Genomic DNA, 25,558 nt, shown 5'->3' on the forward strand with positions numbered 1-25,558 from the left:
TCTAAATAAGGGCCACCTTCCTTGTTTGAAGTTCACTACCTACTGAGTGGTTCTGAAATTGTTATGGTAATGCTCCTTCCATAATCTGCCTGGTCGAAATTTTATGAGTGCACAAAGGGCTCTTGAGTCGTATGTTTATGAATGTTGGACTTGTTATTATAAAGAGGCATTACTTGTTCTATTAAAAAAAAACTGCAACTCCTAAAAGAGGTATTTAAACCACCTTGTGTAACTTTTGATACCTTGCCTTAAACTTCCTATTCTGTGAAGTTTTCAGTATATCTTGTCAAATAAAGGTCACCCACTATTGTAAAGCAACAAATGGCATTCCATAAACTCAACCTGCACCTTCCTCCCACCGATTAAGTTATTGTCATATCCTGGGGCATCTGCCGAGATCTCCCATCTCTTCACAAATTAATCAAGTCAAACACACAGACCTGTACAGCAGACATATGTTCAATAACTCACAAAGAAGTAAAATATTTCAAATTAAATTTTTTAAGCAGAATTATGTGGAAACTTAGCTACAGATCAACAAGAAAAACAATGACCATCTACATCTACATCACTGCTTTGCAATTCACACTTAAGTGTCTGGTAGAGTGTTCTTCAAACCACCTTCAAACTATTTTTCTACCGTACCACGCATCTTAACAGCATGTGGGAAAAATGAACACTTAAATCTTTCTGCAGAAGCTCTGATTTCTCTTATTTTATTATGATAATCATTTCTCTCTATGTAGGGTGGTGACAGTTAAACATTTTCACATTCATTCACATTCACAGAAGAAATCTGGTAACTGAAATTTCATGCAAAGATCTCTCTACAACGAAGAATGCCTTTTATTTATTTATTTATTTATTTTTAATAAATCCCACTCCAACTCGCTCATCATATCCGTGACACTCTCTCCCCTATTTCACAATAGCACAAAACGAACTAGTGTCCTCTGGACTTTTTTGATGTTCTCCATCAATCCTATCTGATAAGGACCTCATACCACAAAGCAGTACTCTAGCAGAGGAGGGACAGGTGTAGTGTAGGCAGTCTCTTTAGAAAACTTGTTGCATCTTCTAAGTATTCTGCCTATAAATGGAGTATTGGGTTTGCTTTCGCCACAACATTATCTATGAGACTGATCCAATATAAGCTGTACATAATTGTAATTCCTACATATTTAGTCGTATGGTTTAGCATGTAACTGAAATTTAACAGCTCTCTTTTCGTACTCATGTGGATGACTCCACACTTTTCCTTATTAGGGAGCAATGCACTCAGCAGTTTGGTCCCGTAAGAACTTACCACAAATTTCCAAAGAAATTTTTCTTATTCAGAGAGAGACAACTGCCACTTTTTGTACATAGAGGTATCACGTCCAAGTCATTTTGCAACTGATTTTGATGTTCTGACAACTTTACAAGAGGCTAAATGACAGTATCATCTGAATCGGTAACACTCCCTTGGGAACGCTCGATAACACTTCTGTTCTAATCAGTGATTTTTCATCAGTTACTATGTACTGTGACCTTTCTGACAGGAAATCATGAATCCAGTCACACAACTGAAGCAATACTCCATAGGCACCAAATTTGGTTAGGTGTATCCTGTGAGGAACAATGTCAAAAACGTTCTGGAAATCTAAAAATATGGAACCAATTTTAGATCCCCTGTTGATAGCACCCATTACTTCATCCAAATAAAGAGCTAGTTATGATTCGCACAAAATATATTTTCTGAAACCATGCTGACTATGTATCAATACACCATTACCTTCAAGGTATTTCATAGTGTTCGAACACAGTGTATGTTCCAAAATCCTAATGAAAATTGATGTCACTTATACGGGTCCAAATTCACAAGATTACTCCTATCTCCTTTCTTGAATACTGGTGTGACCTGTGCAGCTTTCCAGTCTTTTGCTATGGATTTTTTGTCGAGTGAGTGGTCGTATATGATTGCTAAGTCTGGGGCTGTTGTGTCAGTATACTCAGAAAGAAAGCTAACTGGTATGCAATCTGGACCAGAAGACTTACTCTTATTAAGTGCTTTAAGCTGATTTGCTACACCAAAGATATCAATTTCTAAGATAGTCATGTAAGCTCTTGTTCTTGATTCTAATTCTGGAATATTCACTTTATATTCTTTGGTGAAGGAATTTCAGAAAAAAATATGTGTGTGTGTGTGTGTGTGTGTGTGTGTGTGTGTGTGGAGGGGGGGGGGGCAGGGGTGGTTAAAGTTATCAGTGCCCTTATGAACTCAGTAAAAACAGATGTGGTTAAAGCACTGGAAATGTGAGAAAAGATTTAAGAGCCTATCTGAGATAAAATCGCATTCACTCTCACCCATGATCACATGCACAATCATACTAGCTCACAGAAAGGAAGATGGCGTTTAAAGTGTTCAGAAGTTCTAAAATCATCAAGTAAAACTAAGGACGACAATAGGAAACTAAAATACACATATATTCACAGAAAACTTACAAAGAACATGGATGAACCAGCCATCCTGATAACACATTTAAAACATTGCCCTAAACTTTTAGGGGACAAGTTGAACAATTCACAAAATTTTACATCATAGCACATTCTTTTGACTGTCAGCTAAAATAGAGGGCAATCTAAATGATTAATGGAAAATCTCATACAAAGATGTGAAACAAATACTAACAAACTATGCCTCCATCTTTGCTACCCTCCCTGGTTACCTTTCCCCTGTTGCTTCATAACCTGGGTTGTGAGTAATTGAATCCACTTTCCCCTCTTCCCCCTTTTTCCCCTCTATCCTCCCTGACAAAGAAACGAAGTTCCAAAAGCTAGGAACATAAATTTTCTGCTCTGTTTTGTGTATCTATTGGCTATACTGAGCTGAGGTAAGTACTGGACAGCCCCTTTGTTAAAACAGACGGCAAGTTTGTCAGCAAATGAGCTGCCACCCTTTAGTCTCAAAATAAAACGCAGTGTAGTAAAATGTGGTACACTGTGATATGTGCATCACAAGCATCTCACACTGGAGGGTCATCTTGCTGGACGAAGAAGCCTTGCATCATAGGGCAGTGGCCTATGAAAAGATGAGTAAGGAGGGCCTCATTCCACCTGTGTGGCTGGAAGGAGGTATGCCATGGTCACATTGTAGACTTTACAAGACTCCGTTTATTGTCTGTCACTTCCAGTCAATCTTCTTCACATCAATGCATGACTCTGTGCTTCAACAGTTAGGTGAGAGTGTGCAGGAGGTTAGTGCACTGAACTAACTGAGGATTATGACTTGTCTCCTTGGCTGCTACATCTGCCCTTTCATTTCCTGCAGTACCCATGTGCCATGGCACCCAGCAGAAGACACTTCCTTTCCCAGGTTTTGTAGTTCAAGGAAGTTGTCCTGGATATTCTTGACTACTTTATCTGCTTCGTGCACATGTTATAGAAAGTGAAGAGCACTCAGAGAATCAGGACAGACAAGGAATTTAGAAACTGAAACATTTCTCCTCAGCTCCAGAGCCTGCAAGATTGCACATCATTGCATGTCAAAGATAATAAGGTCTTGAGGCAGTGGGATCTTGAAGACACAATCAGGAGAAAACAACAGAGCAACTAACAGATCCATCCATAAATACTACTACTGGGTAGTGATGCTCAGATAAAAGGTCACAAAACTATCTATTAAAAACATATGCAGGAGTGCAATCTGTCCTGCACTGCACTATATCTAAAATCACTCTGGGCCTCTCCAGTAACCAGGGTGGCAGGTGGTTAAAAATGTAGGTTTTGGACTGTATTTGCTCCACATCAACTGACTCCAGCACGTGCTGCATGCAGAGCCCAAATGACCTTGTAGCTCCTGAATGACTGGAGAAAAGGTGTTCTTGAGATGGACGAGCAACAGTATGTTGTGTACGTGAATTCAGAGCAGCGAGGAGCTTATATGCCTGATGCACCACGAGGAGCTGACACCAGACAGTGAAAGGCGATTCCCCAGCTTAAGTACAGAGACTGGATAAAGGGCTGGTCCTGTAAGCACGTGTGACTAGTCTAATCCTCTCATGGCGAATAGCTCCAGTAATCTTCAGATAAGAGGGCCTCACATACCTAAATACCATGCCCCAGTCCAGCCATGATCACACAAAAGTGCCATAAAACTGGAGCAGATGCATCCTGTCCACTCCCCAAGATCTGTGGCTACAACACTTCAAGATGTTCAGTGACTTCTGTCTTCTGGCTTTCAGTTCTTTCAGGTATGATAATCACAACAATTTGGAGTCAAAAATAAGGCCTAGAAACCTCACTGAGTCTATAAACTGAGAATGGTGTCCCTCATATGCAAATCAGGTAAATTAACAATATGACAAAAATGATTACAATGAACACATACAAGTTTTTCTTCAGAAAACTGAAAACCCATCTTAGAAGCTCAGTCCTCTAACCTCTGCACTGTAAGTTGCAACTGATTAAGTGCAGTGACAACACTGGAGGTGGAACAAAAAACTGCACAATCGTTCACAAATAGAGAGAACTGAACAGGGCTCTTCACCGTAGATGTGGTACTGTTTATGGCTATGGCAAGGAGAGTGACACTTAACACACTGCCCTGTGGAACACCATTCTCCTGCTCAAAACGATCCGACACCATGTCAACAACTCAGGACTAAAAAAAGGAAGGACCTTATGAAGATGGAAATATGGCCATAAAATCCCCATTGGTGGAGCTGCTCTAGAATTTTGTGTCTCCAAGTACTGTTATACGCTTTCCTGATACCAAAGATCATACTGATGGTTATGTAGCCTGATACATAGCTGCCTCTAGCGGGGTCAGGTTGTTGGCAGTGGCCTGAAACCTCCTGAACACACACTGAGAGCTATGAAGGAGTTGCCTGGTCTCTAACATCCAGATGAGATGATGGTTAACCATTCACTGTAGGGTCTTTCCTACATAGCTCGTTAAGGTGATGTTCCAGTAACTACTGCGATAAATTCAGTCCTCTCTTGGCTTGTGGAAAGGTATCAAAATGGCCTCTCTCCACTAGCTGGGAATGTGAGCTTTCTGCCAACAAATTAAAACATTCAAGGAGTATTTCCTTTGAAAATGCCTGCAATTGTTGAAGTGTGCTGGATTTGGTTGTGACCGGTTGCAGTATCGCGAGCCTGAGGCAGTGCCGTATGCAATTCCACGTGAATAAAGGGCAGTTGTAAGACTCAGAATTGTTGCATCTGAAGTCCAACTGGATCCTCTCTACAGTCGCATGGTAGCAATGGAATGCCAGTTCTTGGTTGGTATTTGCTGTAGTCGTTGAAAATGCTCTGCTGTTATCTGAGTGATGTATCTGGGCATCATTTGGAGACAACCTTCTTTCAGCACTGCTGCTACTGGTAAGAGGGGCATTAGAAAAGTCCGTGAAAAATCCGAGAGATAGCGCCACTGGTGCGAATCAAGGAAATAATGCACACCAAGTTTCAGCCATATTGGTCTATTTCTTTGTGTTCGGCATTTGTGTGAATCAAGGAAATCGAGCGATTGTCAAAAACTGGACGAAAACGAATTTCGTGTGGTGATTAAACATTACTTGGTGAAAGGCAAAACGACTCAGGAGATTAAACACAAGCTGACTCTGCACCTTTGATTAGAACAGTTTATAAGTGGTTTCAAAATTTTCGGAGTGGCCATATGGGCACAAGTGATGCTGAACGTTCTGAACTCCCTGTGGGAGGTTACGACTCGAGAAATCATCGATAAATCCATGATATGGTGATGGATGACAGAAGAGTTAAGGTGCGTGAGATTGCTAATGCTGTGGGCATCTCAAATGAACGGGTACTTTACATTTTGCATTACTGGAAAGCTATCTGCAAGATGGGTTCCGCGATTGCTCACGCTTGATCAAAAACAGAATCGTGTGAAGTGTTGCAAGGATGGTTTGCAGCTGTTCAGGACCTTAAGCATCGTTTCATCACTATGGATGAAACATGGATACATTACTATACTCTTGAAACCAAAGAACTATCTAAACAATGGGTTAGCAAGAGAGAATCTACACCAAAAAAGGCGAAGACCATTCCTTCGGCCGGAGAGGTCATGGCGATTGTCTCTTGGGATTCGCAAGAGATAATCCTCATTGATTATCTGGAAAAGGGTAAAACTATTACAGGTGCATATTATTCATTGTTACTGGACTGTTCGAAAACCGAGCTACACGAAAAACACAGGCGTTTGGACTGCAAAAAGTCCTTTTCCATCACGACAGTGCACCAGCACACCCCTCAGCAGTTGTTGTCACGAAATTAATGGAAATAGGATTCCTACTCATATCACATCCCCCCCTATTCTCCAGACTTGGCTCCCTCAGACTACTATTTGTTTCCAAATTTGAAGAAAAGGCCGGCAGGACAAAGATTTTATTCAAACGAGGAGGTGATTGCAGCAACTACTAGCTATTTTGCAGACTTGGACAATTCCTATAATTCGGAAGGGCTCAATAAATTAGAACAGCTTTGGATGATGTGTATAAGTCTAAAAGGAGACTATGTCGAAGAATAAAAAAGGTTTACCCTAAACACGTAAGTAGTGTTTGTTTTTGCAGGGACTTTTCAAATGCCCCTGATGACCTCCCATACTATTGTAGAAAAAGTGGAATGGTTGAGAGTGTCCAGGAACGCTTTCCATGACTTTTATTGCTTTCCTTAATAACACGTTGAACTTGGCTCTTGTGACTCTAAAGGATGCAAGATGGTCTGCTGTTGGGCAGCATTTTAGACCTTCTGGTGACAAACAGACCCGAACTATTTGAAACAGTTAACGCAGAACAGGGAATCAGCGACCATTAAGCGGTTACTGCATCAATGATTTCAGCCGTAAGTAGAAATAATAAAAAAGGTAGGAAGATTTTTCTGTTTAGCAAAAGTGACAAAAAGCAGATTACAGAGTACCTGATGGCTCAACACAAAAGTTTTGTCTCAAGTACAGATAGTGTTGAGGATCAGTGGACAAAATTCAAAACCATTGTATAATATGCGTTAGATGAGTATGTGCCAAGCAAGATCATAAAAGATGGAAAAGAGCCACCGTGGTACAACAACCGAGTTAGGAAACTGCTGCGGAAGCAAAGGGAACTTCACAGCACACATAAACGTAGCCAAAGCCTTGCAGACAAACAAAAATTACGCGAAGCAAAATGTGGTGTGAGGAGGGCTATGCAAGAGACGTTCAATGAATTCGAAAGTAAAGTTCTATGTACTGACTTGGCAGAAAATCCTAAGAAATTTTGGTCTTATGTCAAAGCGGTAGGTGGATCAAAACAAAATGTCCAGACACTCTGTGACCAAAATGGTACTGAAACAGAAGATGACAGACTAAAGGCCGAAATACTAAATGCCTTTTTCCAAAGCTGTTTCACAGAGGAAGACTGCACTGTAGTTCCTTCTCTAGATTGTCGCACAGATGACAGAATGGTAGATATCGAAATAGACGACAGAGGGATAGAGAAACAATTAAAATCGCTCAAAAGAGGAAAGGCCGCTGATGGGATACCAGTTCGATTTTACACAGAGTACGCAAAGGAACTTGCCCCCCTTCTTGCAGTGGTGTACCGTAGGTCTCTAGAAGAGCATAGTGTTCCAAAGGATTGGAAAAGGGCACAGGTCATACCCGTTTTCAAGAAGGGACGTCGAACAGATGTGCAGAACTATAGACCTATATCTCTAACGTCGATCAGTTGTAGAATTTTGGAACACGTATTATGTTCGAGTATAATGACTTTTCTGGAGACTAGAAATCTACTCTGTAGGAATCAGCATGGGTTTCGAAAAAGACGGTTGTGTGAAACCCAGCTCGCGCTATTCGTCCACGAGACTCAGAGGGCCATAGACACGGGTTCACAGGTAGATGCCGTGTTTCTTGACTTCCGCAAGGCGTTCGATACAGTTCCCCACAGTCGTTTAATGAACAAAGTAAGAGCATATGGACTATCAGACCAATTGCGTGATTGGATGGAAGAGTTCCTATATAACAGAACGCAGCATGTCATTCTCAATGGAGAGAAGTCTTCCGAAGTAAGAGTGAATTCAGGTGAGCCGCAGGGGAGTGTCATAGGATCGTTGCTATTCACAATATACATAAATGACCTTGCGGATGACATCGGAAGTTCACTGAGGCTTTTTGCAGATGATGCTGTGGTGTATCAAGAGGTTGTAACAATGGAAAATTGTACTGAAATGCAGGAGGATCTGCAGCGAATTGACGCATGGTGCAGGGAATGGCAATTGAATCTCAATGTAGACAAGTGTAATGTGCTGTGAATACATACAGGGTTACTACAAATGATTGAAGCGATTTCACAGCTCTACAATAACTTTATTATTTGAGATATTTTCACAATGCTTTGCACACACATACAAAAACTCAAAAAGTTTTTTAGGCATTCACAAATGTTCGATATGTGCTCCTTTAGTGATTCAGCAGACATCAAGCCGATAATCAAGTTCCTCCCACACTCGGCGCAGCATGTCCCCATCAATGAGTTCGAAAGCATCGTTGATGCGAGCTCGCAGTTCTGGCACGTTTCTTGGTAGAGGAGGTTTAAACACTGAATCTTTCACATAACCCCACAGAAAGAAATCGCATGGGGTTAAGTCGGGAGAGCGTGGAGGCCATGACATGAATTGCTGATCATGATCTCCACCACGACCGATCCATCGGTTTTCCAATCTCCTGTTTAAGAAATGCCGAACATCATGATGGAAGTGCGGTGGAGCAGCATCCTGTTGAAAGATGAAGTCGGCGCTGTCGGTCTCCAGTTGTGGCATGAGCCAATTTTCCAGCATGTCCAGATACACGTGTCCTGTAACGTTTTTTTCGCAGAAGAAAAAGGGGCCGTAAACTTTAAACCGTAAGATTGCACAAAACACGTTAACTTTTGGTGAATTGCGAATTTGCTGCACGAATGCGTGAGGATTCTTTACCGCCCAGATTCGCACATTGTGTCTGTTCACTTCACCCATTAAGAAAAAATGTTGCTTCATCACTAAAAACAAGTTTCGCACTGAAGACATCCTCTTCCATGAGCTGTTGCAACCGCGCCGAAAATTCAAAGCGTTTGACTTTGTCATCGGGTGTCAGGGCTTGTAGCAATTGTAAACGGTAAGGCTTCTGCTTTAGCCTTTTCCGTAAGATTTTCCAAACCGTCAGCTGTGGTACGTTTAGCTCCCTGCTTGCTTTATTCGTCGAGTTCCGCAGGCTACGCGTGAAACTTGCCCGCACGCGTTCAACCGTTTCTTCGCTCACTGCAGGCCGACCCGTTGATTTCCCCTTACAGAGGCATCCAGAAGCTTTAAACTGCACATACCATCTCCGAATGGAGTTAGCAGTTGGTGGATCTTTGTTGAACTTCGTCCTGAAGTGTCGTTGCACTGTTATGACTGATTGATGTGAGTGCATTTCAAGCACGACATACGCTTTCTCGGCTCCTGTCGCCATTTTGTCTCACTGCACTCTCGAGCGCTCTGGCGGCAGAAATCTGAAGTGCGGCTTCAGCCGAACAAAACTTTATGAGTTTTTCTACGTATTTGTAATGTGTCGTGACCATATGTCAATGAATGGAGCTACAGTGAATTTATGAAATCGCTTCAATCATTTGTAATAGCTCTGTAGAAAGATAGTTCCCTTATTTAGCTACAAAATAGCAGGTCAGCAACTGGAAGCAGTTAATTCCATAAATTATCTGGGAGTACGCATTAGAAGTGATTTAAAATGGAATGATCATATAAAGTTGATCGTCGGTAAAGCAGATGCCAGACTGAGATTCATTGGAAGAATCCTAAGGAAATGCAATCCGAAAACAAAGGAAGTAGGTTACAGTACGCTTGTTCGCCCACTGCTTGAATACTGCTCAGCAGTGTGGGATCCGTACCAGATAGGGTTGATGGAAGAGATAGAGAAGATCCAACGAAGAGCAGCGCGCTTCGTTACAGGATCATTTAGTAATCGCGAAAGTGTTACGGAGATGATAGATAAACTCCAGTGGAAGACTCTGCAGAAGAGATGCTCAGTAGCTCGGTACGGGCTTTTGTTAAAGTTTAGAGAACATATCTTTACCGAAGAGTCAAGCAGTATATTGCTCCCTCCTACGTATATCTCGCGAAGAGACCATGAGGATAAAATCAAAGATTAGAGCCCACACAGAAGCATACAGACAATCCTTCTTTCCACAAACAATACGAGACTGGAATAGAAGGGAGAACCGATAGAGGTACTCAGGGTACCCTCCACCACACACTGTCAGGTGGCTTGCGGAGTATGGATGTAGATGTAGATGTAGATTTAAACTGTCATTGTGCCGCACACCTGACCCACATTGCTGAGAAGCATTCATTGGTCCACCAAGATACAGATTGCCTCCTCAGATGATCTGAGGACTTTGGGATGGACAAATCTGCAGCATGACAGGTCACTCATATGATGTGGTCCACCCACTGGACACTGCCTTAGTGTTCGCAGCCAGCTGGCTGAACAGCGTCCAGTTAGTTCCACTGACCACCCATTTTGGTGACTTCCTGTGTAGTAATACTCCATATGGTCGGGGAATTGACAGTGGGAAGTGGTCACTGGAATGAAAGTCATCAGTTGCTTCACACTCAGCAGAATCTGCAAGTGCTGGAAAGCAGCAAGAGAGGTCGATAGGTGAGGATGATCTTGTAGCCGCTAAGAAATGAGTAGGATTGCACATTTTGAGAATCCACAGCTCCTAAAACAGCTCTCCAAAACCTCCCCCAGGGCGAGTTGAGTCTGAGCTCCATAACACACTACAGACACTAAAAACTCATCAAGCAGGAGAAATAGGTTGAGAGCGGGGTGGGGCGGAGGGGGGGGGGGGGGGGGGGAGCAGTTTCTCTATAAGACCTGTGATAGCTTCGGAGTTTATTGCATCTCGTGAAGGTAAATACAGTGAGCAAACAGTGATCCTCTGACACATACGAATTTCAACTGCAACTGCTTGTAGGTCAGTAGCCAGGGGGAGGGCAGAAGAGATGTGGGAATTACTGACAAACACAGCAACCCCTCCCTTGGCTCTTCCCTGAGCGAGATCATCCTTGTGATGGAGGGTATAGCCCCATAGTAACGAGTGCATCAGACACTTTAAAATTCATTTCCCGCAAACTCTAGTACAGGGGGTGTTCCTGTGCTACGAGTTTCAGTTCCTCCACATGTCTCCTGAACCGATTAATGTTACACTGTAGTATGAGAGCTATTATCATGGTGGTTGAACTTTCACCATTTCTTTTTGCTGGCAAGTAGAGCCAGTAGGTGGAGGCTCGGTCTTGGTGAGATAAATGCTCTCCGCCAACAACAAGGTCCATCAGCTTGAAAGACAAACAATAAGAGACGTCAGGTAGAAAGAAGTTAATATTGTTGGACTGTTACTTTCCATCTTAGTCAGTGACTGATGCTTTGCCTTTTATTTTTTGGCCGGGGAGGTTTAGGAGCCACAACTGAGGCAGTAGTAGTGGCACCACTGGATGGTGGATCAGACTGAACCTTTGGAGGGGCAGAGACCTCAGTGACGTTTGCAACCACACCCTTTCTGATATTTTATATTCTTGGAAGTAACTGCAGCAGCACAAGTGCACTGACATAGGCAGGTACCAGTGCTGACACTAGCAACCTCTGTTTGTGCAACAGAATTTCTTTTCTAAACAGGTTTTTAAAGAGCTGAAGTAAATGAGATAGCGATCACAGGGGGGGGGGGGGGGGGGGGGAGGGAGGGGGGCGGCATGACCTTATACATCTCTTTGGCCTCAACATACAGGATGCACTTTGTAGTTTTAAGCTCTTGTATCTTCTGTTCTTCCAAATATACGCTGCAGTCCCTACTCCACACAGGGTCACCTCCAGAGAAATTCACACATTTCAAAGCAGATGAACGAACATCTCCTTCGTGGGCGGCCTTATTACATTTGCCACAAGTGGCTTTTCGCTTACGGCCTAAAGTGGTGGGTTTGGGACATAGGGCCTCATGTGTAAGTGAAGCAAACCTGCCTTGGCATTATCTAGGAGTTTTGTGCTACTGAACGTAAAGATGGAGGAGTTGGATATTATCAGATCCCCATCCATCCTCTTCATGATATCTTGAGCGCCGTGCATCTTCCAATTCTGCTTTGGGGATGTTCACTAGGTCTCTGCAAGTAACAACTCATTTGCTGCAATTCAAGGTTTCAAGGTAGTGTGTAGCTCAGTTTCAATGGCATACTCTTAAAGGCTTTTCACTTTCTGCAGGTTTGTCACTTGTTGCGAACTAGAGGTTTTGACCAACCGTGTCCCACTGTGTGACCACTTAACAGATTTTAATTTACCTGCTATACCCTCTAAACCCTTCTGAATACAGAAAGGGGAGACTTTCTTAAAACTTGCCTCTTTTTGTTTTAACTCTAAAAAACACATTCTGACCCACAGCACGCATTCTGTTACTAAAACCTGAAGTACTCAGAATCTGGAGGACTCATTACACAAGGCCTCTTGAGAGATTGTGTGCCGATACCTACCAGTGACCCATCCATTTCGCTGGAAGGTAGAGAGAAAATTTCGAAGGTTCCATCTTGGTCCTACAAACAACTAGGAAAATTAGTCCAATCGGACTGAACCCCGTTTGCTTGAGCAACCCCTATACAATGAAGGTGCAGCAGATTCCCCAACAGTTGCCCGCTAACAAACGTTTCACCTAAACAACCATGCATCTCATTAAAACACAGATACCTTAGGACTGGTTTATTTTTATTTTTAAAGAGGTTTTTACCATCCTTGCGATCAAGCCCCAATCCTTGTGGCACACAACATTCCACCACTGTGCCATATAGTTGTTGCTGAAGCATGCCCAGAGCTTACTTTGACAGAGGACTGGCAATGCTTACCAGTCTCAGCTCAATAACCCTAGGTTTGCCAAGCCTGAACCCAGAAAATGAATTCTGAGCCCCTGAGGGTCTGTGTTTAACAACTCTGCTTCAGTGGCGCTGTCATTACACCTAGTAGTCATTGGTATCATGCGGTGAAAGTATTGATGTGACTTGTAGTTTACAAATGACCAGAATCTCTATGGATTTTCTGTCAGATTTCAAGACAGATTTTCCTTGTGGAAGCTTTTAAAAGCATCTCCCACTGAAGTCCACACTGAGGTTCAAGCATTAGTGAAATTTGCCAATCTTGGTGATTTTGCATTTTTTTAGCATGTTTTTTCGTTACTTCTGCAACAGTGTTACGTCCTTTTTTGTGAAGCATAGGCGATCAGTACCATCATTTATTAATGTATTCAGTTTAATTCTCTCAACTGCCTAATATATTATTTCTTTAAAGTCAAGCCACATATGGTCTACACCTACATACTTAGCTGAGAGAAGTGGAGACTGTCTCTTAGGAAGGAGTCAAGCAAATTTTATCTGATTTTTTAAATAGCTATATCTTACATTTACTTTTGGTGGATTTAAATGTTGTGGTTATCAGTCTCATTACAACGAACTTGTGATCACTAACCCCTGTACCTGTCATGATGCTCACTATTTGTTCAGGATTATTTGTCACTAAGAGGTCAGTATGTCTTCATAACTATTCACACTTCAAGCAGGCTCCTTAACTAAATGCTCACAATAATTTTCAGAGAAAGCATTTAGTAGAATTTCTGATGTTGTTTTATACTTAACACCAGCTTGGAACATGTATTTTGGCCACCACCAACTGTAATTATACAAGTGGGGGTACCTATTTGAGATGACACTCAAGTTTTCTTTGAACTGTTCAGCAACTCAATCATATGAGTTATTATTAATTTATTCCAGTTGTCAATTACCCATACTAACCCACAGGAATTATCGACTTTCACAAGGTAAATGACCTCTAACAGCAAAAAATACACTGCCTCCAATTGTATTTAATCTATTCTTTCTGAACACCATTAGGTCATTTGTGAAAATTTCAACTGAACTTATCTTTTGGCTTTAGCAAGCTTTTGGTACCTATAACAATATTAGCTTCACTGCTTTCTGTTAGCACCTAGACTTCTGGTATTTATAAGCACTACTTTGCATCAAACACAACACATCATCTCATTGTGGCATTATTAATTATGTCATCCAATAATGTAGTTTTAATCTGATTGATTAGTGCAGATAACATATATACGATGTCTGCCTTTCAGACACACTGTATACCCTTTGTCATACTTCTCTTCATTATTGGTCTCCATAATTCTGAACTGGAGGTAGTTGGCTTTGGCCAATCGTGTTTTTTGTCTAGCCATTGTCAACCTTCCAGAATTAGCAATACCAATTTTGTATGTAGTGCTTACAGATACTTTGTTTCAAAACAAGTGATGAAACAATTCCAGGCGCAACATGGGCTTTTCTTGAAACTCCTCAGGGAAGAGATTTACAACACAAAGCACACCAGGGGTGCATGGGTGTCCTTGTGATCCTTATAATAGTCTAGGGGGGGGAGGGGGGGGGGGAGGTACAGAATATTTTGGAAGACGAATGGTGACTTGGTAAGTAGCCATAAAAAATTAGATTCTGTCCCTATTAACAACTTGCATAATACTAACCTTTAAATCTTTTCATGAAATAAAAACACAGACTAAACTATAGAAACTATAGTTTTTCCTTTCCTTCAGACTGCAGGGAGGGGGATGTGCAGCCCCCTCTCCCCTTTCTTGCTCCTGGGTATGGACACCCTCGCAAAGCACAGTGTGTGTAACTTCTACATTCATATGTGCTCAGTACAAAGGTCAATGCAGATGTGTAGAACCAACACATTATGAGAAGGGCAGCACTTAATCCCTTCCAATGCTCACCTCTCTGCAGCATCTATTTGCTTGGCTGAGCTTCTCGAAGTTCGAGAAATAGTAATTCAAGTTTATGACAGACTTTGAACCTCCTTACAACTATATTTTCATAATTTAAATCACTGCAACAGGAGACAAAAAATGCAGTAGAAAATAGTCTGTTTGAAATGACATTATTCACAGATTATGCCACCTATATCAAAAGCATGATAAGAACAGTATCTTACAGTGCTAAGTAGATCAGTACTACTTATCAACCTAGGAAATTTGTAAAAGTTACCTGCAACATCCAGACTCTTTTTTGCAGCTTCAACTAACAGATGATCAGCAGCAAGTACTTCATCTGTAAGAAGTCGTCCATAATCAATTGTACCTGAGGCATCCAGGTATCGAATCGGAGGGTTCGTAGGAGGTGGAGGAGCAGTTGAGGGTCGTGCCTCCCGTGTTATCGTTCTTGTACTGAGAGAACCGAGTCGCTGTAGCAGCTCGGGATCCGTTACCCCAGGAATGCCTCCAGCACGCTTTTTTACACAATCATCTGTTTGTGAAGCTGCTTTCCTGAAACTTTTCTTTCTGTCTACTGCTGGTGACCCCCCTGTTTTATTTGATTCTTGTGGCTTCTCTGCTTGTGTTGTGACATTTTCACATTCTCTGTATTTACCCTCTGCCTTCAATCTTTTGAGTTCAATGACTTTGTTGTACAAATTTTGAATCAGTTTGTCACGAGCATAGTTGGCAGCAAACTGAAAGAAAATAAAAGTAAGTTTATTGAAAACTGTCATAGAGAATTTCACAAATCTGTACAAAATGATTTTAAAGTAAATCACATTTTTTAAAAAAATATCCTGTCTCGAAATTACAGAACACTTCTTTCAAATTATCGCTGATTTAATAAATGGAATGATAACTGTAAGGAGTAAGAGCTTTATTCAAGTGGGTTGAGGCGTAGACATCATTACGCAAAAGAAACATTGTGCCTATAGGTGCACTGCTTACACTAGCATTGTGTTACAATGACTGCTCCAAATATTTGCAAAGGCGCTTCTCAGATATTATTACACGATTCTCCATCAGTACTTGGCAGCATGTGATATGATAATTATAATTACAATAAAATAAACAAAACTGAAGTTCCACGGCAATTTTATTTATCCAGAATGATATATTCACACTGCAGTGGTGTGTGCGCTGATATGAAACTTCCTGGCAGATTAAAATTGTGTGCCGGACCAAGACTCAAACTGGGGACCTTTGTCTTTCATAGACAAGTGCTCTACCGACTGAGCTACCCAAGCAGTACCTTGTCTCCTACCTTCCAAACTTCACAGACGCTCTTCTGCAGTTTGAAAGGTAGAAGACTAGGTACTGGTAGAATTGAACCTGTGAAGACGGGTTGTGAGTCGTGCTTGGGTAGCTCAGTCCGTAGAGCACTTGCCTGCGAAAGGCAAAGGTCCCCAGTTTGAGTCTCAGCTGCACACAGTTTTAATCTGCCAGGAAGCTACAATTCTATTTATTTACAAACTGGTATTCAGATTTGTACCAAGGAAGAACAGAAAGTAACACACGATAGTTTTACTACCAAAAAGCTTAACAGGAAACAAAACAAAAGTATCACAAATGAACTTACATCTTTTACCTACTTTTCTACATAGTCACCAAAGTTCTCAATACACTTCTCCCATTGTGGTACCAGTTTCAATGTGCCCGGTTCATAGTAGTCCATTTGGTAGGAGTAAAGTTATCTGTGGATTGTTGACTTCATTTCTGCATCTGGTGCAAAGCATTGGCAAGCAAGGATTTTTTTCATGGTACCAAATAGATGAAAGTCTGATGGTGCAAGGTCCGTACTATTTGGTGAATGCTGAAGCACTTTCCACCCAAATTTGATGATTTTCTCACGGACAGAAGCAGCAACACAGAGGTAAGCATTGTCTTGAATAACTTTGACACCATCAGCATTAATGTTGTGGTATTTGTCATGAAAGGTGCAATGCAGCTTAACCAAAGTTTTAATGTAGGCTGCAGCATTCACTGTGGTCCCTGTTCAGCAAAGTATGCCAATAACACACCTTGCACATCCCATAACACAGCCACAGGCACATTCCTCACAGACTGAGTCACTTTGACTTTTTTTGTACTTGGGAACAAGCATGTTCCCATTTCTTGGTTTCAGGTGTGTAGTGGTAAGCCCACACTTCATCACCAGTGATGAGCCCTTTCAGAAAGCCATGCCTTTCTGTGACGTAAGATGTCATCATTCACTGGCCTTGTGGTTGCCTGTCCAGTTCTTAGTCACAAAGTGAGTATTAACTTTAAAAAATTTCAACATCTCATGAATAATATCATACACCCCTACCACAGCAAATGTTTAACTGCTCTGGTAAGGTTCGCAGCTGCACAGACTGGTCATTCAAAATAGCTGCCTCAGTGGCTCTGACATTCTGTGGGGTTGCAGCTGTTACCAGACACCCAGAGCATGGCAAATCACTCTGGTTCACGTAGCCTCTTGGAAGAATGTACACCCCCGGAGACATTGCTACTGTCCATATAGTCGTCCTCATATATGCATGTTCCTGTGAATATCATTCAGTTTATGACCTTTGGCCCACAAGTATCAAACTACACCTCACTGCCCACCACAAGTTGATGATAGTAACATGCCTAGAAGTTGGTTGAGGGGGGGGGGGGGGGGGGGGTAATTTGGTGGGGGGGGGGGGTTGGTGGAGTGGAATATCACTTAAGAAAAGGAGAGTTGGGCCCTGCCACCGACAAATTGGTAAAATTTGGTGTTGCTTAAAGCAGTTTTGGAGTTCAGGGTAAAAAAATGTGTATTAATAAACAAGAAGATACCCATTTTAAGTTAAACGATATTTATTGGTTCACATAGTAAGCTATTTGCCGCTCTTATTCTTTTGTTAAAACGTATTTTAAATACACTGCAACCTATATTGCTACATAATTATTATAAAAATAATTTACTCTTTTGGACTAATATATTTGCTGATTTCTGAAGTCATTTTATCCAGTGTAATATGATACCCCATTGGGGGGGGGGGGGGGGGGGGCGGAGGGGGGGCTATAGCCCCCATACCCCCTCCCCTTGCCACCACCTGTGTGTGTGTGTGTGTGTGTGTGTGTGTGTGTGTAAAAATCAAGGAGGTGGCCTGAGACAACCCCCATCCCTCTGAGGTGTCAGAATCAGTATCTAGATGACTTGTGACTGTTAAAAGTCTCCAGCCCTGATACACTCTCCACTTTAGCAACACGTACTAGAGCCACAGTAACCCAACCATTACCATGTGCACTAACATTGGCATTAGTAAGTGTAAAATTCAGTATGCATCCACAAAACACTGAAGGTCCGTGCAGAATAAGTTGTGCACCTACTCCATTCTTCGTACTGATAGAAATATTATCAATGTTTATATACTGTAAGGCGCAAATGCCTTCTCCTCCTAAAATAATGCGGTGTAACAAATATATATATTTTTGTGTCATAGTTATGACCTATCTTGCTAGAGCTCTCTGTAGCACAAACTTCACATTACATCGTCATGAAATTTCAACATTCTAGCTGCAATACCAGGGGAGAAAAAAATTATTGTGCATTACTTTCCAATCCTCCTTTGTATGTTATCTTTCAGTGACAACTACCTGCTGCAATAACAAATAAAATAACCATGTAACAGAGGTACAAAGTAATACATGTTGTTGTTGTTGTTGTGGTCTTCAGTCCTGAGACTGGTTTGATGCAGCTCTTCATGCTACTCTATCCTGTGCAAGCCTCTTCATCTTCCAGTACCTACTGCAACCTACATCCTTCTGAATCTGCTTAGTGTATTCATCTCTTGGTCTCCCTCTACGATTTTTACCCTCCACGCTGCCCTCTGATACTAAATTGGTGATCCCTTGATGCCTCAGAACACGTCCTACCAACCAATCCCTTCTTCTGGTCAAGTTGTGCCACAAACTCCTCTTCTCCCCAATTCTATTCAATACCTCCTCATTAGTTATGTGATCTACCCATCTAATCTTCAGCATTCTTCTGCAGCACCACATTTCGAAAGCTTCTATTCTCTTCTAGTCCAAACTATTTATCGTCCATGTTTCACTTCCATACATGGCCACACTCCATACAAATACTTTCAGAAATGACTTCCTGACACTTAAATCTATACTCGATGTTAACAAATTTCTCTTCTTCAGAAACGCTTTCCTTGCCATTGCCAGCCTACATTTTATATCCTCTCTACTTCGACCATCATCAGTTATTTTGCTCCCCAAATAGCAAAATTCCTTTACTACTTTAAGTGCCTCATTTCCTAATCTAATTCCCTCAGCATCACCCAACTTAATTCGACTACATTCCATTATCCTCGTTTTGCTTTTGTTGATGTTCATCTTATATCCCCCTTTCAAGACACTGTCCATTCCGTTCAACTGTTCTTCCAAGTCCTTTGCTGTCTCTGACAGAATTACAATGTCATCAGCGAACCTCAAAAGTTTTTATTTCTTCTCCATCGATTTTAATACCTACTCCGAATTTTTCTTTTGTTTCCTTTACTGCTTGCTCAATATACAGATTGAATAACATCGGGGAGAGGCTACAACCCTGTCTCACTCCCTTCCCAACCACTGCTTCCCTTTCATGTCCCTCGACTCATATAACTGCCATCTGGTTTCTGTACAAATTGTAAATAGCCATTCGCTCCCTGTATTTTACCCCTGCCACCTTTAGAATTTGAAAGAGAGTATTCCAGTCAACACTGTCAAAAGCTTTCTCTAAGTCTACAAATGCTAGAAACGTAGGTTTGCCTTTCCTTAATCTTTCTTCTAAGACAAGTCGTAAGGTCAGTATTGCCTCACGTGTTCCAGTGTTTCTACGGAATCCAAACTGATCTTCCCCGAGCTCGGCTTCAACTAGTTTTTCCATTCGTCTGTAAAGAATTCGTGTTAGTATTTTGCAGCTGTGGCTTATTAAACTGATTGTTCGGTAATTTTCACACCTGTCAACACCTGCTTTCTTTAGGATTGGAATTATTATATTCTTCTTGAAGTCTGAGGGTATTTCGCCTGTTTCATACATCTTGCTCACCAGATGATAGAGTTTTGTCAGGACTGGCTCTCCCAAGGCTGTCAGTAGTTCCAATGGAATGTTGTCTACTCCCGGGGCCTTGTTTCGACTCAGGTCTTTCAGTGCTCTGCCAAACTCTTCACGCAATATCGTATCTCCCATTTCATCTTCATCTACATCCTCTTCCATTTCCATAATATTGTCCTCAAGTACATCGCCCTTGTATAGACCCTCTATATACTCCTTCGACCTTTCTGCTTTCCCTTCTTTGCTTAGAACTGGGTTTCCATCTGAACTCTTGATATTCATACAAGTGGTTCTCTTATCTCCAAAGGTCTCTTTAATTTTCCTGTAGGCAGTATCTATCTTACCCCTAGTGAGATAAGCCTCTACATCTTTACATTTGTCCTCTAGCCATCCCTGCTTAGCCATTTTGCACTTCCTGTCGATATCATTTTTGAGACGTTTGTATTCCTTTTTGCCTGCTTCATTTACTACATTTTTATATTTTCTCCTTTCATCAATTAAATTCAATATTTCTTCTGTTACCCAAGGATTTCTACTAGCCCTCGTCTTTTTACCTACTTGATCCTTTGCTGCCTTCACTACTTCATCCCTCAAAGCTACCCATTCTTCTTCTACTGTATTTCTTTCCCCCATTCCTGTCAATTGTTCCCTTATGCTCTCCCTGAAACTCTGTACAACCTCTGTTTCTTTCAGTTTATCCAAGTCCCATCTCCTTAAATTCCCACCTTTTTGCAGTTTCTTCAGTTTTAATCTACAGGTCATAACCAATATATTGTGGTTAGAGTCCACATCTGCCCCTGGAAATGTGTTACAATTTAAAACCTGGTTCCTAAATCTCTGTCTTACCATTATGTAATCTATCTGATACCTTTTAGTATCTCCAGGGTTCTTCCATGTATACAACCTTCTTTCATGATTCTTAAACCAAGTGTTAGCTATGATTATGTTGTGCTCTGTGCAAAATTCTACCAGGCGGCTTCCTCTTTCATTTCTTAGCCCTAATCCATATTCACCTACTACATTTCCTTCTCTCCCTTTTCCTACACTCGAATTCCAGTCACCCATGACTATTAAATTTTCGTCTCCCTTCACTATCTGAATAATTTCTTTTATTTCATCATACATTTCTTCAATTTCTTCGTCATCTGCAGAGGTAGTTGGCATATGAACTTGTACTGCTGTAGTAGGTGTGGGCTTCGTATCTATCTTGGCCACAATAATGCGTTCACTATGCTGTTTGTAGTAGCTTACCCGCATTCCTATTTTCCTATTCAATATTAAATCTACTCCTGCATTACCGCTATTTGATTTGGTGTTTATAACCCTGTATTCACCTGACCAGAAGTCTTGTTCCTCCTGCCACCGAACTTCACTAATTCCCACTATATCTAACTTTAACCTCTCCATTTCCCTTTTTAAATTTTCTAACCTACCTGCCCGATTAAGGGATCTGAAATTCCACGCTCCGATACATAACTTATGACATTTACAAATGTAAAGTTGATCTCAAATAGGTCTAAAACAAGTGGCTATATTTTAATACATAAATCTGATCTTATCATTTAATTACATAGTTTTTTCATAAATGCATAAACGAAATTACTGATGAAACTTTCCCTAAAGGAGGAGACTCGAAAACTGATGGTTCTTTTAAAACTATGCTAGTCTTCTATTTTGTCTATTTATTGATTTTTAATATTTACATCTTTCTTTCTTAGTTATATGAAGCATACGATTCATATATTACATGGATGGTTTCCATTAGGTCACATTCAGCAAATAGTGAATCAGGTTTCTGCAGTCCTCAGTCTCCCTCTGGTTTGACACCCGAATAGCTATGATTACCCATTATTGACCTAAATAGAATTTCTCATGGTGTTACTCGATTTGCCACTAAACTACGTGTTTATTAATATAAAACAAGGGTCTGCACTTGTAGTGTTTCAACATGTTTGCAAGAATCAAAGGGTGCAACACTTTTTTATGCTTCTGTGTGGTTCGCAGTGGCCAGCACACACAAATACAATTTTTCATTTTCTTCTTTTAGTGCAGAGTGTTATTAGAAATGTACGAACTGTACCCACTACTGAAAACGATGCGACTGATTTTCTGTAACCCCTTTTGAAAGTCTAATTTGGAGTACGCAACAAAGATGAGATGATGCATCAAAGTCACTGAAGAAATGTAAAAGCAAAGGCACATGAAGATGACTATGTTACATCAAAACTGATTACAGATGGAAGACAAAGTGATATAAATGGGACTTCACAGAATTCCGTTTGAGTAGAGACAAGCTTCAAAAGTGGAATAATACATTCCTTTTCTATTTTACCAGGAAGGAGACAGAACATACAAAAACAACCATACACCTACCAGCCCCCTTTCTGTGAAGAATAAAACTTTCATGCAAAAACCACTGAATTTTAAGCAAGCTCAGGAAACATTTTATGTCTTAATTCCATACATGTATGGAGTGTGGGAAGGCTGACGTCCATATTTCGGCAAACAATGCGAGAACAATACTGCATACCATCCCAACATTCCATTTAAGTTCACTGATAATCTCGGTTAACCTTTTGTATTGGCTATAATATTATTATTTACTGAATTTTTTTCTGGTCGCTGCTAGAGGAAGGAAGTGTAGTTGGGAGGGGGGGGACTGGAAGAGGAGACAATAGGTCCCATCCACAGACACAAATTATACAGGTAGAGAAGTGCTGCTAGGAGAGGCAGTGCCCTGCACTTTCAGTGCTGAGCAATATGTACTGAGCATCACAATAAAAATAGAGAATAATTAAACAATGGAAAAGCCAGAATAGAATGTAACAATATTATGAAAAGGAAAGTTGCCACTCACCATACAGTGAAGGTGCTGAGTCGCAGATAGGCACAACAAAAAGACTGTCACAAATAAAGCTTTCAGCCATTAAGGCCTTGTGTGTGTGTGTGTGTGTGTGTGTGTGTGTGTGTGTGTGTGTGTGTGTGTGTGTGTTCTATTGTTGACGAAGACATTAATGGTCAAAAGCTTTATTTGTGACAGTCATTTTGTTGTGCCTATCTGCGACTCAGCACCTCCACTACATGATGCGTAGCAACTTCCCTTTTCATAATAAAGAATAATTAAATCTTTCATGAAATTTCTTTACTGGCATGTTCATTTTTAATCTTTGTATGTATTACATAAAATTCTGTATCAATTGTCCCCAGCAGCATTCAATTAACTGTTACAATGAGCCAGATTTGTTTCGTCATATAGTTTGAAGCAAACGTATCCAACAGCGCAACGTAACATTACATGCTCTACATACTGTAATGGCTGCTACAAGCAATACTGCTACACACAGTACTGTCTGTTATTGTTAGATATGTGTAAGAGTGGCAATAGCTGGGTGGCCCAGTTTTCCGATTACCTCCAACATTGATCTATTATGCTGCTACAAACATGTGTCTGAATTTTCCGAGTGTCAGTTGTATTTGATGTAACACAATGCACCACTTGAAAGTCTAGTACAAAATTATAAACTGAGTAAAATCATCAAATTTCATGGAATTCACAGATTTTGAGAACATTCTGTCTCATATTCAATAAAACCTGTACTGATAACCCTTGAAGTACAAGGCATGGATTTGATACATGTCAGCAAACAAAAAGCATAAACATCAATCCAACAAGACAGTGAGAAATTTAGAATTTTAAGGAATTCTGTTCTGAGATTCTGGAGATGGCGGTCATGTGTGCGTGAGGTGTACTTGTTTGTGTGAATGAATGGTGTGTGTTTCTCTTTCTTTTGGTGATGAGGGCCGTGGCTGAAAGCTTATGTGTAAGAATCTTTTAATTGTACCTTTCTGAAACTTAATGTGTCATCTTTGTGGTAAGTAGCAATCTATCTTACATTACTGATATCCCAACCCGGAGTTTCCATTGTTTGAACTGTAAGAAATATCAGGTAAGGGGATTCTGTCTCACCAAAAGTTATTCTTAACAAACCTAGGGGAAGTTTAGGGATCTAAAACTGAGAAGAAGAAAGAATACATGCTGATGAAACATCACAGATGAACCGTCTTATTTTCACTGATAATGCTATACTGTATGCCTGTGGATAAAATACACTTTGACAACTAATTGAAGAACTTAATACAATGAGTTTGAAAGTTGGCCTGAAAATCTTTTGTATTTACACTAAAATAAGGGACACTTAACACATTAATACAAAGAATATTACACATTAATAATCAAGTCACTGAATCAGTGGGTGAGATTTTATATTTAGGGCAGTTTATGACAACTAAAGGGACAGCTGAAGAAATAAAGAGTAGTAAGAACGGTCTGGAGTGCTTTTGGTAAACTAAATAAGGTTTTCACAACAAAGGTTTCAATATCTCAGAAACAAAGTTTATAGCACAATTTATCAAGTATAGCAGGATTGGAGTCTGTGGCTGTTATGTGATACAAATTGGTAAATGTGTCATTGTGGGTATTAATAACTGCTTCAGCTGTATTGTTGGATCACTACCAGTTCTGTGGCACTAAAAGCCACATCTTCAGGCGAACATCTGTATAACAATAAATCCAGAAGGAATAGCAACCCTGAAACATATGCTGGTATGGTTAATTATTTAAAGATTTTTAAAATTTGTTAAAAATATTATAAACTTTTACAAGAGAATATCAAAATGTTAGTAATCGCATGACTAAACATTCGAGTGGAAAAGATCGGAATCTTTTTACCCAACATTCACTGTCCGTCAGAACAAAACACCATTAAAAGGCAGTATGTCACAGAATAAAACAGCTGGATTCCAATACAGAGGATGGGCCCTAAACAAATCATACCACAGTGATTCACTGGTATGGAGAAAATAAATGAAAACTATTAAGACCTAATTTTGGGCCAGAATGAATTTTTAAAACTTTAAAATGATTTATCATACTAGTGTATATCTCAGGGTTGTTATTCCTTTTGGATTTATTGTTGCACAAGTGTTCACATGAAGATGTGGCTTTTAGTGCCACGAAACCAGTAGTGATCCAATAATAAAGGACTGAATACAGCTGAAGTGGTTATTAATACCCAATATGATATTCATAGCTGTGGTTGCCCTACCAACAGATTTTTCTGTTAACTGTGTACAGCAGGAAGCAGTCACAAATTGGTCCTGGTTCACTTTATTGAAAAGTACTCTTACGGGTTTTGAACGGACACAATTCATCATCAGATGACTCGCAAGCTTTCATCAAAACGCTAAATTAACTAGTAGTTTGATGACAGCATGGAAGCCATGTGATGATGGACTGCATCAGTGCAAAACCAGCAACAGTCCTTTTTCAATAAAGTAAACCAAAACCAATTTGTGGCTGGTTGCTGCAGTACAGCATCATCAAGAAATTTTATAATCAAATTGCGTTACCAGTTTTGAGTGGTATGTAGGGAATTTTAATGTAAAAATGACTCAAAAACTGAGGGTTGTTCAGTGAACAAAAGAGAGATGCAACTTTGAAATTATTAGGAATTATACGAATGGATCACAGAACAGATTGGAGTCAAAGATGAAATTATATCTGTAATGAAAGTGAAATGGAGGAGAAGATATGTAGTCAGTTGAACAGATGATAATTGATTGAGGATGCTTGGGATATGAGAAATAC

At 40.6% G+C, this 25,558-nt stretch overlaps 1 protein-coding gene across 1 annotated transcript in view; it reads right to left on the reverse strand.

Annotated features, from left to right (window-relative positions):
- Nucleotides 1-25,558, reverse strand: part of LOC124607541 (protein phosphatase 1L) — an 85,447-nt gene that overhangs the window by 34,880 nt on the left and 25,009 nt on the right. Inside the window, exon 2 of the mRNA XM_047139913.1 lies at nt 15,091-15,553. Coding sequence (XP_046995869.1) covers nt 15,091-15,553 — 463 coding nt within the window. The remainder of the gene's footprint in view (nt 1-15,090; nt 15,554-25,558) is intronic.

The sequence above is a fragment of the Schistocerca americana genome, chromosome 1 (assembly GCF_021461395.2).
Source record: "Schistocerca americana isolate TAMUIC-IGC-003095 chromosome 1, iqSchAmer2.1, whole genome shotgun sequence".
In the NCBI taxonomy this organism is placed as follows: Eukaryota; Metazoa; Arthropoda; class Insecta; order Orthoptera; family Acrididae; genus Schistocerca; species Schistocerca americana.